This window comes from Aspergillus brasiliensis (genome assembly GCF_001889945.1).
Source record: "Aspergillus brasiliensis CBS 101740 unplaced genomic scaffold ASPBRscaffold_6, whole genome shotgun sequence".
Lineage (NCBI taxonomy): Eukaryota > Fungi > Ascomycota > Eurotiomycetes > Eurotiales > Aspergillaceae > Aspergillus > Aspergillus brasiliensis.
The window spans coordinates 568,353-588,001 of NW_027137447.1; the positions used below are offsets into that span (position 1 = coordinate 568,353).

Genomic DNA, 19,649 nt, shown 5'->3' on the forward strand with positions numbered 1-19,649 from the left:
ATTCCATGTTTATTTTGCTACAGAGATGGGGTACTTATTAGCAGGCGATCTCCCAGATATTCCAGGAGATTACTCTAGTGTTATTAGATTCCAGTCACTTAAGAAAAAGCAATCGAAATCCGTCTGAATTGGAAACTCTTGAAACCTAGGTGAAAGACTGATGATCCTTATACTTGAACCATCTACACAGCTAACCAGATAAGAAAGAGAAATTATAAGAAGACAAGGAACACAAACTCTCTGGCAGTGCATTTCTCTCAAACAAATTGTCCCAAGCCTTCTATCATGACAGACGGACAAAATATCGCAGCCTGGCTTCCCGCTGTTGGAGCGAAATTAGAAGTCCGCCCAGCATCGACTCCAGAACCTGGACATGACGAGCTCCTTATACAGACGGCAGCTATACCTATCCAACCAGCAGAATACAAGATCCAGGATGGTGTTCTTCCATATCCATTGACATATCCCACCATCATTGGAGGTTTGTGGTCCCCCTGATTAAGATTACCCCGTGCAAACATAATATGGCTTGCTGTTAAGTAGACAAGGCAGCTGATGAAATTATATGATGGCAGTGAGCTTTTCAGGGACAGTCGTTAAGATTGGTCCTGGCGTCACGCGTTTCCAAGTTGGAGACCGAGTCGCAACCAATAGTGCAGTGGTGCTGCGAAATGATGCGCGTTTTGGAGCACTTCAGCGATATGCCCTTACCACGCAGCAGCTAACTGCGAAGGTCTTACATCCTCTTCCCCTCTCCTTTTATCTCCTCCAAGTCAAATTCTGATATTATATGCCTGTGCATATTTATTAGATCAGTGACGCATCTTTCGAGAAAGCGGCTTCCGTCGCTTCCGGCATCTACGGAGCCATGAGCGCCCTCGTCCTGCATTTACACCTGGAAAAGCCCTTATCAACCCCAAATCCGCTGAATAAGTCCAAGAAGATCCTAATCTGGGGTGCCTCCTCGTCATTTGGCGCATGTGCTGTCCAGATAGCCGCAGGCGCTGGGTATTCCGTCGTGGGGGTAGCATCTGGCGTGAATGCCGAACTGGTGAAATCCCTTGGTGTGTCTGAATTTATAGATCGGACCCAGCCCTCTGCTAAAGATATCCTGATTACTCTTGGTCCTTTTCATGCTGTGCTGGCTGCTGCAGATTCAGCAAGGGACCAGGAAACGATTGGTGCTGTCCTTGCCGCCCAAGGCGGTGGCTCATTTCTATGTACTATGGGCGTTCGGCCTGGAGTCACTCTACCAGATGGTGTGACTGGGACCTTTGCACCTTTCTTGAACGCTTACTTGGACCCGGCCAATGCAGACTTTACGCGGTGGGTTTGGTGGGAGTTTCTTGAGCAAAAGCTAGCGGAGAATCAGATACATGCGGTTCCGACTAGGGTTCTTGGGGGTTTGAGCCATGCTCAGGAGGCTTGGGATCTTCTGAGACAGGGGAAAACGAGCGGCGAGCGGTTGATCATTAAGCCTAATGCTGAGTGAAACTGTTTCTCACTGATGCATAGGCTACATATAACTTTCAGCACAGACTGTTGGCCGGAAGGATGGGGCTTCCAGTGACAATCTCATTAATGTGGCAACCACGATGAATTATTTCGACAACACCACTAAATTCCAGCGAATGGAGTCATTTGCCGCTAAGAACGTTGGTTGCATGCTCTTTTCTAGTATAGTTTAGTGTTATTCCTGTTCCTGTTGCTTAAATATTCGCTGTATTCGCAGAGACATCAGAATGACCAGACCTCTTCATTTTCAGATCCTCCACCTAGTTCGACGGCTCGGCCCACAGTTATAAGCCTGGGTTGATACAGTAATGATAATAATACTTTTATCTATTCTGATTTCTTACGACAGTGATATGCAGGTTACTATAACTTTTTTTTTTTTATTTTATATATATATATATAGTCTTCCATTTCCTGAAAATAAATTAGAGTGGTTATACCTGACCTGGCCGTTAGCCACTCTAATTCTAGAAATAGAAAGAAGTATTCTTAGAAGTTTCTATAGAGTGTAGAAGCCGTTCAAACAATCATATTTAGTGCTATGTAACGAGAATTTTGTGATAGAACAACCCTGTCTACATCCTCTAGGTCTGCTAGTAGTGTGGTGTACTCCTGGGCTTGGTGAAGTCATGAGATCATCAATAACAATTCCACACCTATCCAGGTGCTATAAGTTAATGATTCCTTGTACTGTACTGCTAATCCCACAAGAATCAGTCTATTCTGTGGATATAGGCTACCTTTGTTACTCATATACAAATCTACACTGTTTCATGGTTGATTCCTTGCCTAGTTCACCGACCCGACAACCCGACCCAACGACCCGACCCAATCCAACACTAAATAAAACTATATATTTCATTGAGTTTGCAGAGCTGAGCAATTTTTCTTTGTATCTATTTTAATAGAAGTAGACTTTGATTATATAATATAATCAATAATTTATATAGAATTACTTTTAGAATTGTTTCCTGTTAAAAAAAAAATTTAAAAAGAAAAAAACTAATATTTAACTAGGTTGAGCATCCTATTTTATACTTACAAATTTCTAGCTGGTTATTAGAATTTTAATTATTAACTTATTTATTTATTCTTATTCACCTACTTATTCATTCTATTTATCTTACTTACCCAAGGGCCAAATCAACTACACTCACCCTAGGACTTAGCGCTGCTCACCCCAAAAACAGCAATCTAGAAAAAGCTTATCTTCCAGTTCGTCGCGTTCAGGCTTTAAGTACGGCTGAGCGGACGGGAAGCCCTATTTTCCACACCCTGTGGTCGTATGTACTTACCCTTTCACTTAATGGGAATATATAGCTACTGCGTAGTTGTTGACTATTTATGAGTTATACGGAGTGGTAAGTAACTATGATTGGAATGTTCATAGCCTAGCTATGATAGGGATATGGCTGTGCTGTGTGTAAATATCCGGGTGGATAGGGAGTACTAGTATTCTCTTGGTTCTTTATGGTTATTGCATTCTTCCCTACAGGACTACTTCTTTATGGATAACGGTACTAGGTTTGCTTCAGACTGTACAGTCAATAGTTTATATTAAATACACGGCTGTATTTAAACACAACGGTGGATGGAAAGAAGATTAGTGATTATCTGATAGTGCACAGCTCTTCAATCTTTCTTCAGTTAAGAAAGCTCTACTCACTGCAAGAAGCTCCAGAGGGAACGTTCTCGCACTTGCTGCTGGTCTCACCGCCAGTGATGTCAATGCCAGACATGGTCCAGTCAGTGCAGCTGCCATCACCGCAGAGGATGTAGATCTCGACCGCATCACTGTCAACAGAGCCGGTGATGTCCTCGAGGGTGACGTCGGAGATGGTAATACCGTTGGAGGGAGTACCAGTGGGGTCACCGTTCTCGTAGTCCTGCTCGATGACGATACCGTAGTCGGAGATGCCGGAGAGGGTGATGCCGGAGTAGGTGATGTCCTCGACGGTACCGGTGGCATCGTAGACGGTCTTAATGCGAACACCGTTCTCGGAGTCGGAGACGGACGAGTCGATGAAGGTGACGTTCTTGACGGTGTTGTCGTCGCGGCCGCCGACGGAGCCGATGGACAGACCGTGACCGCCGGAGCAGGTACCGCCGGAGAAGTAGATATTCTCGCCAGAGTTGATGGCGACGCAGTCGTCCTGGTTCTTGACGGTGGCGCCGGTGATGGTGATGTAGGTACTCTCGCTGATGTCGAAGCCGTCGGTGTTGTGGCCGCCCTCGGAGTCACCGTCGCTGTTGTCGATGGTGACATCCTCGATCACGAGGTTGTCCGACTCGACGGAGATGGCCTGGACAGGGGTGTTCTTGATGTAGAGACCGGAGATCTTGGAGTTGTCGAGGCTGTGGGCGTAGAAGAACTTGGGCTTGGTCTTGCCGCCGTTGGTGCCCTCACCGTCCCACCACTTGGCGCCGTTGCCGTTGAGGACGGCATCCGAGGCCTGGGTGACGGTGATGTCGGAGCCGGAGATATAGAGAAGGGGTCCATCCCACTCTTCGTACTCCCAGGTGGTGGTTCCCTCAAAGGTGACCTATCGCTGTGAGAATTGGCTGCTGCTGGTGCAGGAATGGGACTTACGGTGGTGCCGTCGTTGAGGTCCTTCAGGTTAAGGGTCTCTCCGGCAGGGACGGTAATGTCCTTCAGGACGATGTCGGAGCAAGAGGTCTTGCTCTCGGAGGCGGTGGCAGCATCAGTGAAGGTGCAGGTGGACCGCTTGGTGAAATCGGAGGCACGAGAAGGCGCAGGAGCAGCCAGAGCGGCGGACGCCAGGGTCGCGAGGCAGAACAAAGGCTTGGCAGAAGGCATGTTGCGAGTTGGTTATCTGATCAACAGAGTAAATGAAAGACTAGACAGTTCTGATCTACAGAACGGAGATGAGTGAGAAACGAGAGAAGGAATGAATGATTGGCTTTCGCTGGAGAACAAGAGCTGCAAACCTGACCACGAGCAGGTACTTATATACTTAAGCAAGCCCCTTCATTCTGATAATTATCCATTGCCAACGCCAATGAATGCATTAGACCTAGCTGGGTATGGCAAAACTTCGGAAACAGCGTGAGAGAAGCTCTCATGACGCGAAGGATTGGTCTAATGCTGCCTGCATGGGGAGAGGAAGTGGCACCCGAGAGCCATCAATCTCTAACGGCCCATCAGGGCTAGGTGCGCTAAAATAGATGGGTTGACGCGGCATTTCTTAATCGAACTTGGCTTTGAGCGTGGGCCCGAGCCTATCGCCGAGCGTACCCATAACATGCACACAGCAAATCTAATTGCGCTTCAGCCACCGTCTCAAAAGGCATCAGGCCCCTTTTCGGCAACTGATATACCTGATCTCGCGGATCCTCAAGTTTCTTCACGGGAGATATTCATCAGTCCCTGGTATGACGGAAACATATGGGTTAACCTGTGCTGCTGCAGGTACGAACCAGGGGCCCATGGGCCGCGATCCGATTGTGCCGATGAGGTCCACTCATCACCGAAAGGAGCCAGTACGGCCGAGTCAAACCTTGGGATCTTCGCACATACGGAGCGCCCACGGAGGATTGAAACACCACCAATCTCAGTGCCTCTTTCAGGCGTTAAGAATACGGGAAAATAGCGGAGACTAGTCCCAAACCTCCGGTAGCAGAGACCGGATCATATCCAGGATGAAGTTGATATTAGCAAAATGTACAGTGATTGTGAAATGCCGATCAGTTCCCGTTACGTTGGTACGGGACATGCCATTCCCCACCCGGCGTCGCCAGTCGGCATAATCAGGGGGCTTTAGATAATCTCATCTCGGCAAATCCAGTGGCAGGAGGAATGCATGTCTCCAGGTTGCAGGATCCGGCGTTACAGAGCTACAGGGAGTGCATTAGCGGCCGTCATCAAGGACAGCGTGACAAAGGCTATGGCTTCGATTGCAAGACTGCGAAACGGAGTACAGCATTCCTTTTCTTCGTTAAGTCGAGCTTGATCGTATGCTACTTAGTAGTGTTAGTTAGCTTCGCATCAGAGAGACAGGACTGCCTATAGCCCCTTTCACGTATAGACCAAGGCCTAGTTCCCAATGGCCATGGCCCAGCAATGATGGCTCACGCAACCGTATGTATGGCCTCGTAACGAGCACCGTCCTAGGCAGGTATACAAGACGAATTATGCTTCGCAACGGTGACAAGTACCATTTCTAATCTGCTCCGGAGAAAGGATGCGTTCTATAAGCCGCAGATATCAATATTGGTCGGAACCAGCAGCCTCCAATCAAAGAGCATTCGCAGTGGTTTCTCAGCCGGCTTCCCGAGTGACCGGTAAATGGACACCATCCGGTCGTCCCTGCACCGTAGAAGCTTCGGACAATTCGCAGAATAGTCAGAATTCTTGTAATGGCGCAATCAGGCACAACGGCATGCAGTTTCCTGACCGACCCTGATCGGAGTATATCTCGGGTACCTCAATATTGGTTCTGTCACATATCGTATGCATCGTATCAGCAAAATGTCAATATCATTAGAAGGGGAAATGGTAGTTGCCTGGTGGGCTCGGGATAGATAGTATCCAGTCCCTGTGCGAAGTGGATCAGAGAGGAGTCGAAGTGAAGTAGCGGAGCCAGGCTGTTGTGGGACAGCCCCTGATGATATCCGAAGGTTTCTTATAGGCTCTTGTGTGAGCTGTATAGTGCTTAATTCATGCTTGTTTATGTGGCGAGGTTCTAAGTCGTAAGCCTGTGTGAATGGCAGTCTCCTTAGTGTTCAGTTGGATTTGGAGAGACATCATGGAGATCGCGAAGTCATCTTTTGCCTGGCTTAGTAGGGAACAGATAGTTTTAGGTGTAGCACATCTGGAGAAAATAGCACATGGTGCCTGGTGGTTTGTTGTGGAAGTATTGGTGTCAGGAGAAGTAAACTGGTAGAAGAAGTCCACAGCAGTGGTAATCATGTGATGAGCAGGGATCATGGTGCTCTTTGTCTCTTGTGCATACTCGGTTTTTTCTCCTTCGCTTTCTCTACTTGTGCAGGAGACATATTGCCTTATTTTGAGCCAGCTTCTCTAATTCCTGCTCACAAGACCTATAGAACCGATCCATTTTATGACAGTGCGATCATTTCCATCCCAAGCGCCATCTTTTCAGCAGCTTTACATACCACATTGCAAGACACAGCCTGCTCGAAGCCGCAGGAATATTATCTCAGTGTACAAGATAGATGGCTAGTACAGTAGCTGCAACAGCCGTGATGCTTCGTTACAAGAGATAACATTTTGCCCAAGCGTGCATACCCCAGCCACTACCGCCATAATATCCATTCACCCAACCAACTCAGTACCTTACAACTAAACCTTCTCAACATGCTCCTCAGGAGCCTTCCCTCCCTTGACCCCTTCTTCAAGCTTTATCGCCTTCTGCAGCACTGCTTCATCAGCACCCTGCGCCCCCGCAACAGCCGTCTCGAAGCGACGGCCGCGCTTCTCAGGGCCAAACGCAGTGGTCACGGCAATGCCAGTCGCAATAATGGCCGTGGCGACGCCCATAACGGGTCCGTACGCGGGAGCTTGCTTCCCCGATGGAGAAGTCACGAAGGTCTTTTCGGCAATTGCGTTGACGATTTGTGCGGAGGGAGAGGAGATCATATTTCCGACTTGGTAGGTTATTCCTATATAAAATGTGTTAGCATGTCTATAGGGATCATCTAGTCTATACGTAGATATTCCCCAATTGATAGGCAAGGATGGGCAGTAGAACGAACCAGGGAATGAAGACCGGAAAGCCGGGGGTGACAGCTCATTGAGATGGATCGGAATCACGCCCCATGCACCCTGGACGAAAAATTGGAGGAAGAAGCCTGTTGCGCTGAGGGCGCGCTCGCCCTCAGGTAGGATCCATGCTGGGATCAGGATACCTGATATGATGGCGGAGACGATGATGGCGCGACGGCGGCCGAAGAATTGCGAGAGATAGCCGATGATGGTGCCGCCGACACAGGCGCCGGTTTTCATGAGGATGGAGGCGCGGGAGGCGGCGGAGTTGTTGAGGTCTTTTTGCGTGAGCATGAAGGTTGTGTAGGAGTCTTGGGATGTGTGGGAATAGTAGTTGAACTAGTTGAAGGTGGATTGTTAGCGTGTTTATTATGAGTAGGATTAATGAAGGCATACCCATGTCATTAGGATGACGCAGTACACGCACATCTTCCATTCTTGAGCAAGCATTTCTTTGGTTTCGCGCCAAAAGGCCCCAGGGTCAGCGGAGACTCTGCCTGCTTTTTTGGCTTCGATGAACTGCTTCGATTCAGGGAAGAACATGCGGATGACACCGACGCCGAGAGATATGCCAGCTGTGGTAGTTAGAGTCGCTCATGAAGCCAGTTGCTATCTAACTAACCTGCAATCCAGAAAACCGTCTTCCAGCTATCTGTCGTGCCGCCCACGCCGAGATTGGCACATGCTGCTAGGACGTATCCAAGAGAGTACCCTTGCTGTAGGATGCCGGACATGAGGCCACGAGCATTGACGCTGTGGTTTGTCAGGCCATTCGTGTATACTTTATACGTTCATTGTACTTACGGGCAATGTTCCAAAGCCATAGCAATGGCGTTACCATACACGCCACCCATGAACAAACCGAAGAGGCTGCGGACGGCCAGAAACTGCTGGAAAGTGTGGCTATAGATGGTAGCAATCTGGAGCACCCCGAGGATGATCATATTAAGAACCATGGGCCACTTGCGTCCAAACTTGTCGCCAGCCAGACCAAAGAAAGCAGCGCCCACACTCCTCAACAGTAGAGTAAGAGTAATGGCCGTGGAAACATCTGTTTTGGAACGGCCATAGTACTTGGACAGCTTCACCGTTTGGATGGACAACGCATGGAAGTCAAAGGCATCCGCCGTCCAAGCAATCAATCCGACTAGAAAGAACAGCCAATCCCGAGCATTCAGCTGACGAAACAAGCTGACAGGATTCTGAAGACGGTCCGGCGCTTGCCATTCCGTGCGAGTCTCACCATACTCGTTGGTCACCACCACTCTCTGCTTCCAGATGAACAAGTCCCCCCATGCTTGTTTGGCAGTGGCCAGGATGCCATCCGCAAAGGGTTCTGCTGGTTCATTTGCAGTGCTCATTGTTGCTCTGGATAAATTCTTGACCGTGGGGGAGTAGGGAGATAGTAGATGCCAAGCTCACTTCCATGGCATGTCCCAGCTGCCTCCTCTTATATCTCTTTGCATTTGACTGTTATCTTGCCAAGTGAATTCTCGTGTAACACCCCACATCATGCGATGGGATCAATCTCCGCACATTCCCACATTCCCCAGATTTTCGTCCGTTCTTCCCCGCGAGCAAATCTTGGGATTGGGCGGGCCAAGGTTGCGCCAAGCAGTTGGGCGGCATGCCCTTGTCCATGCGCCAGTGAATGTGCCAGCCACGCGACATGCAGTCCGCTCAACAGCAGCAAGTAGTCCCGATCCTATCGCGAGACTGTTGGGAGTGAAGGAAAAGGTTTATGCCAAGGCCAAGAGAGAGGGGTCTTCCATCAGAAGTGACGGTGATGGCGGTCCTGGGGCACGCGTACAAGCACGGGTCTATTCGGTGATTTGGCGATGTCTTCCTGCTTGTGCGCTGGAAACTTTATCAAGGATGTACTGCTTGTCAATAGGTTGGTTTGTTCAAGGTTGGTGCTGGAATTCCTGGCAAAGGACTGAAATTGACGCACCGTGACACAGGTCCGCGTTGGATATCCGGCCACCAACGTGTCGGCTATGGCTATTGAAGCTGCCTCATCTAATATAACTTCACACGAAGAAAATCTGATGTCGCGACCTACTTTCTTGTATTGTTGCTGGGGTCCTGGCCTGAAAGTACCCTAAGCTAGATTATAAAACAGCAGACCCGTGTATGTAACTTATGAGACATTTACCAAGTAGGCTAAAAGAGAAATCTCCCTCTTGACTACTGATATAGCTCTGATTTTGTGCTCAGACATATTGTATTGAACATTCCTTGCCTACAATATAACTTTGTATCAGGAGAGTATGTATATCTCTCTCAGATATTAATTGCAGAATTTACAAATGACCCCGGATTTATCTGAGCTAAAGGGAGACAAATGACAGTATATTCCTCATATCCTTTCTTCTGGTCCTTTCCAGCCTGCCTACTCTGGTTTGGTCTCTGTTCCCCAACAACATTGTCATGTTCCTCCGGTCATCCATCTTGGAATAGCTGCTACTCTGGTCGCAGGATGATAAAACACCCACCCCTCCAAACACCAAGCCCTGAGATCATGAGGCGGCTCAATACTAGGCAGCATGGAGACGCCCAGCTGGCGACATTGGTCCCGGTCATAGGATCGAAGCGATCCAGGCTTAAGCCTTCCCAGTTGACGTAGAATGTATCCAGGAGACTAACCGCCAATGCTATGCCTTGTTCTCAGAGTGGGGGATTGAGACCACAGTGACAATTCAGCACTTTGTTAAGATAGGCTTTTATGGTTCGGGATCCTTCCCCAGTGGTTCGATTCTGTACTTTTGTTATCTGCAGCGCTGCATGGGAGTGTATCAATCACTCGTGGCCAGTGAGTGCTACTATGATAACCAAAGGTTTGTGTGAAGGAAAGGCTAGCTGTGTTTTGGACACCCGTAGACTCACGTAGGATATGGGGTAGCTATAATCTAATGTCAGAAGCATCAAGGTGCAACAAATATGATCCTTAGGGTGCTGCGTGGCTAACAATACACATGTGCTTTGCTTTGCATGCTTTTATTTTTATAGGAGGCGCTATTGATATTTTGCACCTTTCCATAGGCTGATGAGCCAATTGATATCCACAGAATAGTTTACAGGTTTTCATATAGCTTCTCCATCTCCATCCCATGTCATGTCTACTTGCGATTTTTATTCCCAGCGAATGATCAACAGCCTCTGAAAGTCGATCCGCGGGGTGAGACTGCAGGATTTCTCCTTTGCATGAGACTAGCAAATCAGGTCAAAGGGCGCTGCAAGTCACGCCCTAAAAGAACTAAATAGCGTAGCTGAATATGCATTTGCTATAGAGAGGGAGTTGCCAGAATAATGGGCAGAATCTATGTAACTGGACATTATATCACAAAAGGAGACTAAAAGGAAGAAGAAAAAAGAGCGGGCTAGAAATTGGCATCATTGTTTGCACATACTAACGTACAGGAAATTGTAATATCATCATCTTAGGGACTAACTATTCTACACCCTTTCTTGAGTACTGCTATTATACTCTAAACATCTAGGAGTCTGTATGATTCCTAAGGGACCTCTCGCAAATTCCGTAGTATGAGTAGTTAGTTGTATCTCACTAGGACCACCTCCTCTTCAATGCACCGGCTTAGACAGAAATTTGGGCGAGTCCGGATTGAAGGGTATTCTATTTCGTTATATGATTACTTTCTCTAACGGTTATACAAGGATCGATTGCAAAGCTAGCTCTAGATCTAAGCGTATCTAGCCCCAAAGGAATGAACTTTTAGATACTTCGTACGAAGTACATGTTGAGGACACCCTATTTGGTTAGGCGAGGCCCACTGACAAAATACCACCACACTTACTAAGAGGCAGTCTGATAGTTATATTCTGACTGTCAGTCATGCGTAAACAAATTCCCCAGATCAGAGCTTTTCTTCCTGATCCACCGTTTCCACCACCACTCAGGCCTCCGCCCCTGCTCGTCCGGCTCCACCAAATCACATGGCAACAGGATCGCATGATCCAGCGCATGCGGTAGACCACGATGTCGTCCACGCACCTGCATCGTAATGACAATCACCTTGGACACGCCATTGAACTCCCGACACAGACTCGTCTCGGTACCAGGATATCCCATGGATAATCCCACAGTGCCGTATGCGGACACAATCTCGAACAGAATAGGGAAGAGCGAGAACGCAATGTCCGTCCGATTCTCCTGGAGACGTTTCCCCTCGGCGACGGCAACGAAGAAAAACCCTAGCATGACGAACCACAGATCGAATCCCAGCTGACGTTGGATATGAGCGCCTAGGGAGTCGGATTGGTGCGGTTTGTCATGCTCGTCGTATTCTTCATTGTAGATTCCGAGACTGCGTTCTTCGTAGACATTGGTTTTGCGCATGGCGATCGCGATGGGAAATGCCGAGATGTACATCATCCCGACGAACGACACTTGTACCGCTGGGTGGAGGGTACCTAATGAGGCGATGGTAAAGCCGGCAGTACGGGTAGAGGCGATCTGGAATAGCCCGTTGACGAGGCGGAGACCAGCTGATATGGGGCTGGGATGGGGAAACTGATGAACGTGAGTAAGGTAGTTCAATTGAGTTTTGTTATGATCACCTACCTCCTGGAGGGCGTAGAAGATAATCAAGTCAATAGCATTGATGAGCAGGAGGACTGCGGCTAGTCGCCAGGTCTCAGTACTGGGAAAAAGCAGCGTGAAGCAGCGTCGGGGGTGATCCAGGAGAAACTGGAGCTCGTCATCGAGGGGACTGCCGTAGGTAGTGAACTGCGACAGTGTCCATATGATGAAGCGGAGCATGCATGGAAACCCGGTATTCCCGAGCACGATGAGAAAAGTCATCACAAGTAGAGGGAATACCGCGGTGTTGAACGACCCCATCGAGTTTGGAGTCAGTGTGAACCCCAGATCATTGAAGGCTGAGCCAGCAGTGAAAATAGCCCACCAAGGCCGGCTGAGGCCATTGTCTGCGAGAATCTGACCGTAGTGGCTATTTGGTAGGATCCATACCAGGAAGAGTAGGGCTCCCAGCAGGTGAATGATCACATAATAGCAGACAAGGATGATAAACAACGTCTTCAAAGCTCGATACTCAATGCCTCCAAGCTCCTCCTTTTGCGCTTCATTCCAGTCGGCGTAACTGGCAATCGACGACTGCCACATCAATGATGGCAGCGGCGGCATATCATTCTGCATCTCGGAAAATGATCGCCGCCGCTGAGGACTATCGATCTCAGGCAGAGAACGACGTGACCAGGTACCAGAGTAAGATCGTCGACGTTGTTTTACCTCGTGCTCGGCGTCCGTCTCGCAGAAGGTGATGTGCGGGCTCATGGAGCCGGTTGCGCCATACTTTCTGCCGCCTGGAGACTCGCTGGGCGAGGCAGATTGACTCTCCTCGGTGACAGTTGCAAGCAAAGGCACCTCCTCCGATGGCCTTTCGCGCGAGAATGCTCGAGAAGGCCCGTTCTCCACGTCTGCCAGTCTTTGATTCAAGGTATACCGCTGTGCGCGGCATATCATTTTCGCCTCATTGATGGCCCTCTTGAACCGTTTCCGGAACCAATACAGGCGAATCACCACAAGGAGCGAGTGGACAAAGATGACGTTGGTGACCATCGACACCACCAACAGGGTGACTTGTTGAACCACATGGAGACGATTGAGATCTACCGTGTTGAGGCCGGTTTGTGTGGCTGCGCCGGAGGCGAGAAGCAAGGCATCGACGTAAGATATTCCTCCGGCGCAGTAGAGTATAACCGATGATAACAGGGCCCAGGAGATGATGTAGATGTAGTGGTGATAGCGGCGTATGGGTGACTTGGGATTGTCAACCACAGACTCGCGTGGGGGCATACGTGAGACGCCTGAGTCGGTCGGAGTAGCTCTGAAAGTAAGACGGCTGATGAGAAGGCAGAAGGTCTGGTCGGAAGAGTCTCGATTGTTGAATGAAATAAATAATCCGAGATCGGCTCCTTGCGTGTGTGGCTATTGGAAGCCGACAAATGCCTCATTGAGCTGCATCACAGGAGTTGAGCTCGCTGGACTGATCGACCGGTGAAGCAAGTCAATATCGTCACTGGGAACACAGAAAATGATATATATGGGAAGCTGACCCACCATTTATTGCCAATTAATCGGGAAGAAACATGTCTGAAGGCAGTGCTCATTTCCGAAAGGAAAAGAGAAGTTGCACTGCAGATGGCAACGAAGACCCAAGAAGTGGACGATAATAATCGCTCATACTGACCTCCTTGACCTCCTCAACTTGACACTCGCTTCCCTTCCAGCCACTGACGCACGGTCCATAGTTTGATCAACTCTAACGCGGTGCTTGCCCTCACAACACCATACTAGGGCTTGTTATCATCCCTTGCAGGACTCAGGAACAGGATAGGAAGTTTTCAAGGGACAGTTCCCCGACCGTGAGCCCGAATTCTCTAGAATCCAGTGACGTGCAATATCAGTATTCTGACGACGAAGGTGCAAGATGCAGTGGTCGACCGATGGTAAAGGCAACAGTAGCTTGCTCGGAGAGAAAATCAGAACAAGACAAATCATGATAATCTGGTTACGAGGAATTGCAGAAATCAGGAATAGGGAATGGAGTCGTAGGATTTCAAGTACTCGAAAGGGGGAAAGTCACCTGCTTACTGTTTCTTTTGTTCTGCCATCTCAATCTGTCCCGGGCTTGCTTGCCTCTCCTCTTTCCCAACCTTCTTTACACTCTATGATTTGCTAGAATAAATATTATTGGATTGTGCAACCCCCGCGGAGAATAATCGATATCTTCCTATTCATGCACTAAAAGGCTTATCAAGGATATCTTGCTTATCAATAAATCAGTTTTTGCAAGATCAGTACTGTATAGTAGTCCTGCAGTGCAAGTGCAAGCAACAGTCAACTCAGTGGATTAAGTAATGCAAGTTACACAAGTTCCTATTTAGAAGCCATTCTTTCATCCGAGCCAGACATGGCTATAGAAAGTACCGGCCATATTATCGCCTCCTGCAAGAATACTAGATAAGCCAGCTTCACTAGCTAGAGCCGAGGCGTTGAGGATCGGATACTTAATGCGGACCCTTGCTATGATGTAATGGTCAAGCATCACCAGGAAGACCCTGTTGGCTGAAGAAGAGGCAGAATGCCCTCTTAGCATTCTAAAGACAATGACAATAGATAATAGATACACATTCTACATTGTGGGTACCTACTTTACCTGGAAGTATCCATCCTACTTCAAGTATAAGTTGCAAGAAATGCACTGCATGTCATAACATAAGCCCATGTCACGCAGGACTGCTCGCTCCTTGGCATTAATTAGATCGACAATATATTTCACAAGGAAATACTGACCGACCACCAGCAATCAATATGGCTTTCGAAACAATTACTGATAATGGTATGCCTCGGCACCGGAGTTCCGTACCCAACTCCGCAGTGTGGCAACTAAGAGCAATGTCAATGCCATTCTTAACTGTACATGTGAGGCATTAAAGGCGGTTGTGCATTGTTACTTCAAGCATAATGAGAGTAAGCTATTCACAATTGATTATGCATGCATCCCATTCATTCTACTAATTACTTCGTATGTAACTAGGACCCTTGATCACATTACGCCACCCACCTATCCACTCAGTTCCAAGTGTCAAATGCAAATCCACATACTCTGTAGACACCACCAACTACATCGACATCAAACAGGATAACTAACTCATCGACGGAATCGCACCTAATTCCCGTATTTACGGAGACAGTATACACCTAGACTACAGGCGATAATCGGAACCTAAACACGAAAAGAATGGCAATGACTCATCGTCATCGAGGCTCGAGGCTCGAGCCTCAAGCCTCAAGCTCTTCAATCATCAATCATCACGAGATAGCTAATTAATCAATCAATCAGCAAGCAAATCAAAAGCCAAAGCCCATCCTCGGCCCGAAGAGATCAGTAGTAAAAGTCATCTCTACTAATCAAAAAGTCGAAAGATTTCGGGACCCAGAAAAAAATAAAACCGGCAGAAAAAAAAAAAGCAAGAAAAATTAGGTAAAAAAAAAAGGTCTCCGTAATCCGACACAAGGCTGAAGATTAATTTAATCGATAATGCCGTGCATCCGAGTGATTCATTCTTCACATGGGATAGTATATGGAACCATGGGTCAGATCACGGGGTCGAGGTGGAAATTTTGGTTTCCGGTTCCGGCACATCGCCGCGCCGGTCGGAGGTTGGGAAGGTGCGAGATGCCGATGCCATTCTTCTTGCCTTTTGTTTAGACTAGATCGGTTTGGTTTGGTTTAGTTTGTGTCGGGGCAATAGGGATTAGGAATTAAGGAAGGTAGGTTATGTCCGATATGATTTAGTTTAGTTTATTCTTACTCTGTTTGTATGTGGAGTTGATGGAGGAAGTATGTGTGTAGGTTTCTCGTGATTTGTATTACCATGGGATAAGAGGGGTGGAATTGGTTCGTGAGTGATTAATAATGTGCTGTCAGTTCTTGTGTCAGAAGTTAAGGTTGTTGTTAATATAGTTTCAAAAGATAGTGTTTCAACTGTGGATGATGTGGAATACGAGCATCGTTGCTGTTGTTTGTTATTCTCTTGCTGATTAGGTGATGGATGATAAATCTGGGGAATAGATGATGAAGTCACCAGATTCAAGGTCGGGATATGAGGTCAACACTCTTGATGTTTGCTGGATTTGCAGGGATCTGATGTCGTGACGTCAATATCAATCCAGACCTGGCTCTATTTCTTGTCTTGATAATCATCGAGCTATAGCATTCGAGCGTAGAATAGGAAATGATCTGAAAAGGACAATGGATATGTGTGTGTTCTAGAATTGAACAGTCGTGGCGGGGTTAGACCGTCAGCATTATCATGATGATGATGAGGAGGATGTCAGTGTGGCCAATATGAATGTAAGATGGTGTTTGCAAGGACAGCTTGATACAACCGACCGAGTCAGGCATGATGTGGACTCCTGTCATTGGACTCCATCTGCACTGTCCTTTCTGGAGCGAGGTGTGGAAGTAATCAAGGTTCGGGTGTTGTTATACAGATAAGGACCAAGCATGGGCGCTGGCAGCCTGAAGACACATTACGGGATCGAATAAAGGGCCTTTGCCCGCGGGGAGCGCCCTCCCGGTCGCCCCGAGGCAGCGGTCGCGGGATGAAGAAAACGAGTCCAGAGAAGTTGATGTGGATGTGGTTAACATTCATTGTCTTCCCTGGGTTGACTATCTCACTAACTAGTTAGTTCGCTTGGCTGATTAACCTTCACGAGCAAGCCTCGAGCAACTGCAGACTGAATCAGGCATTTGGTAGGCGATCTCCGTCAGGTCCCATTCCTCGTATTTCTGTTTTGGGGAGAGCTGGATGCCATGTCAGATTCTCTTTCCTCCCTTTGGGCCCCACCGGCTGGATCCAGACGTGATTTGAGGCAACACAGCGACATTCCTTGACACGCTGGGCGTTTTCATCGTGGGCCTGTTGCTGAAACGGGTTGGATCCAGACATTCATTTGTACGAGGGCATTGAGATTGTCATTTGTAGTCAGTTATCTGGCCTGTTCTAAACACTTCACTAATTAGCTATCAAGGGTTAGATTATTGCTGTCAGCTCTGTTCTCTTTAGGAAAGAGACTACAGTAAATAGTTAACTGATAGTCACATGACACACTAGCCACGATAGTTGCTGACTAGTCTGCTGCTCCCCACAAAGTCCCCATCGAGGCTGTGTAGATTAGACAAACTCCAGTAAGCTGTAAGGTTTCAGATAGACGACAGATTCACTGATAGCGAACCAAAAGCAGCACGTTGATTATCATGATAGTCCAGCCCCTTCCTCAACACGCTTACGTACGATTTCCGCCCCCATACCTTCCTACCTAGACGACCTCGCGAAACACAGCCATCTAGATACTTCGTACAATAATACGCACTCAGTCAGCCAGGGGGGGATCATCAAGTACCGTGGAGGCGAAGGCGGAGGCAGGCAGGCGTCGCCAAGAGCAGGACACGTTTGTCGCTAGCGGTCAACCCTCACAGATCGAATCAACACAAATAGCCCAACTTGGTAGCTACCCAATTTTTGGTGGTGCCTTGATCCCCCTTTACGCGATCAGGGATGCTGCCAAGCCTGGCTTGGACGTGCGGCTCTCCGCACAGGCAGACAAAGCACACGCCTATCATTGTGATGGGCAGGCAGACACCCCCGGATTCTACTAGTTGGCTTAGCAGGCAGATACAAAGTGATTACTACTTGTACTCCATAGGCACACTGATCAATCAGAGGCATGAAATGTGGCAGCCTGTGGGAACATCATCGCCGAGCCCTGGCTTACGTGGGCTTTGCCAGACAGAAAGGAAAAGGAAGCGAGATTATGCACCCGTCGTCCATACAGTAGACGACATTCAATCCAGGCAGGAAGTATCACTCAACCATTCAGCGGATTCGGAGGTATCAAGGGAGCGAGCAAACAGGCAAGCAAATGTAAGTAACTAGGTATGATAGGAAAAGTAGGCATAACTCCGCGCCCGTCGTCATTCGCTTGGTCGGTTAACCTCCCAAGGTACACGCGCCTCGGCCTCGCGAGTTATTGACCACCGCCCGGGATTACTGCTTCCGTGCACAGGTCAATCAATCCCTTTCCTCCAAGTATTAGCATTAGCTAGTGTACTCTGTACGCACTCGGGTCAATGCTCCTCGGCTGCCAAACGAATACGCTCTAAACTTTCTTTGTTAGTTGGTATCCCTCGGATCAGGATAGGAATGCATGCTGATTGCTGATTACTATTCTGCGCGACCGGAATACGCGTCTACTTCCACGGTTGGTTTTATCTACATCGCGCTCAGGAACTGTCGCTGTCCCCGGGTGGGGATGTGACTGGTGTCGTCGGTTAGACCCATTGCAGTACTAGTGAGGCTGGCCAAGTTAGGGGACTGGTTCTGCACCGGGAGCTTATGAATCGGCGTCGCTGATTTCAAAGCGGACAAAAGAGTGGTTATAATCTATTACTATACAGTAGGTGATGACGAGCTGGCGCTTTGATCCTAGGCGGCTCATTCAGAACCAGCTGGCCCCTTTGGTCCCGTGGAAATAGCAACCTTCGCGGATGATGGGAGTACAGTTAGTAATCGATCATTCTGGCATAAGACGAGCGATGACTGGGCATCTGCTGGAATTTTCTAGGCGTGAAGCTCCCGTCAGCCGGAAATAACGGCGCGGAAAGATTGGTCATCCGACGCCCCGTCCAGGGTTTATGATTTTTTTTTTTCTTTCTTTTTTACTTCCTGCTGGGCTGGGCTGAGCGGTGATCGTCCACACGGAGTTAGCGGGCGGAGCCTGGCCGTGACTCATTTTTAGGCATGATGATTGGGTCTAGCGAGGGGCGGTGAACTTACAGTTGCCTGTTTGGGCAGGGAAATCGGCCCTGGTGGATCCGGCACCCTCTTTCCGATCCACGGATGGGCATCGATGGTTTCTGCCTCCGAAGGTCCGATTCCATATCCCTTCTAAACCCCGGCGCGAGAAAAAAAAAGGTAAAATAAATAGTAGGTTAATAATGGAGATAGCATTAGAAAAACGGAGAAAACACTCAGCAACGGAAAAAAAAAAGAAATCAGCAAGAAAAAATCATCAGCCTAGAAAGTGGATATATCATATTAAATTGGTCCCTGTCCTCCCGGTTGATCATTTTTCTTTCCCTACACAGGTCCTCAAGTACACTGTACCTATTTACTTCCTCCACATACATACACATACACACCCTCGTCGCTTTTGGTGACCACCTCAGACCGATACTACTGCAGTGCATTATCCTACGTACGCACACAGGGCATTACTCACACCACATACCTCCAACACATCCGCTTTCCCCGCCACTACTGCTGCCTCATCCTGCCTGTTGTTGAACAGACAACCAGTGGAGAACGCCTGAAGGAGCCAGGAACAGTCGACGCATTGCTGGTCTGGTCGCGCCCATCCATTTTTTGCGCCGATATAGTGCAGATAACTATCTATTTTTCCCATTTTTGTCGCCGGAAACGAAAAAAAAGCGGACCAAAGCGTAGTCGCGCCCCAAGATAAGGCGTGATTATTGATCGCCTGCAGTCAACCTTGACTCACCGCCCCGCGATCTCTCCCTTCGCTGATTGGCCCCCAGTCTTCGCGGCCACCGGAAAAGGGAAGGCTGCCTGAGTCACCGCGCAGAGCGAACGAGTCACCTTTTGGCATTGAGCTCATAAGCACATCAACACGGTCCTCCCGGACTTTTTTGGCACCATGGCCTCTCTCTCTTCTTCTACTTCTACTTCTACTTCTTCTACCTCTCCTTCCCCCCTCTCGACTTCCGCTTCCACCATCACTCCTAGTTCCTACTTCACCTCTCTCGTGCGGAAGCGCCAA

General features: G+C 48.4%; 5 protein-coding genes across 5 annotated transcripts; 2 read left to right on the forward strand and 3 right to left on the reverse strand.

The window, feature by feature from the left end:
• Nucleotides 1-1,753, forward strand: ASPBRDRAFT_152278 (zinc-binding alcohol dehydrogenase family protein). Its single transcript, XM_067619342.1, has 4 exons — nucleotides 1-149; nucleotides 208-481; nucleotides 576-733; nucleotides 812-1,753. Exons 2-4 carry the CDS (start codon nucleotides 286-288, stop codon nucleotides 1,490-1,492), a joined length of 1,035 nt encoding a protein of 344 aa, XP_067478957.1. The 5' UTR covers nucleotides 1-149; nucleotides 208-285; the 3' UTR covers nucleotides 1,493-1,753.
• Nucleotides 1,754-3,044: 1,291 nt separating this feature from the next.
• On the reverse strand, nucleotides 3,045-4,333 carry ASPBRDRAFT_177346 (glycoside hydrolase family 28 protein; the record flags this gene model as incomplete). The annotated part of the gene is made up of 2 exons (XM_067619854.1): nucleotides 3,045-4,058; nucleotides 4,106-4,333. 2 exons carry the CDS (start codon nucleotides 4,331-4,333, stop codon nucleotides 3,174-3,176), a joined length of 1,113 nt encoding a protein of 370 aa, XP_067478958.1. The 3' UTR covers nucleotides 3,045-3,173.
• An 896-nt stretch (nucleotides 4,334-5,229) lies between these two features.
• Nucleotides 5,230-5,631, forward strand: ASPBRDRAFT_575112 (uncharacterized protein). The gene has a single exon (XM_067627755.1). The coding sequence runs from the start codon at nucleotides 5,333-5,335 to the stop codon at nucleotides 5,543-5,545; it is 213 nt and encodes a 70-aa protein (XP_067478959.1). The 5' UTR covers nucleotides 5,230-5,332; the 3' UTR covers nucleotides 5,546-5,631.
• A 787-nt stretch (nucleotides 5,632-6,418) lies between these two features.
• On the reverse strand, nucleotides 6,419-8,795 carry ASPBRDRAFT_43093 (carboxylic acid transport protein). Its single transcript, XM_067624922.1, has 5 exons — nucleotides 8,066-8,795; nucleotides 7,884-8,014; nucleotides 7,658-7,836; nucleotides 7,252-7,600; nucleotides 6,419-7,158 (listed from the first exon to the last, which is right to left on the reverse strand). The coding sequence occupies exons 1-5, from the start codon at nucleotides 8,620-8,622 to the stop codon at nucleotides 6,839-6,841; spliced, it is 1,536 nt and encodes a 511-aa protein (XP_067478960.1). The 5' UTR covers nucleotides 8,623-8,795; the 3' UTR covers nucleotides 6,419-6,838.
• Nucleotides 8,796-11,108: 2,313 nt separating this feature from the next.
• Nucleotides 11,109-13,097, reverse strand: ASPBRDRAFT_55002 (potassium transporter; the record flags this gene model as incomplete). The annotated part of the gene is made up of 2 exons (XM_067627328.1): nucleotides 11,109-11,792; nucleotides 11,844-13,097. 2 exons carry the CDS (start codon nucleotides 13,095-13,097, stop codon nucleotides 11,109-11,111), a joined length of 1,938 nt encoding a protein of 645 aa, XP_067478961.1.
• Nucleotides 13,098-19,649: the final 6,552 nt, after the last annotated feature.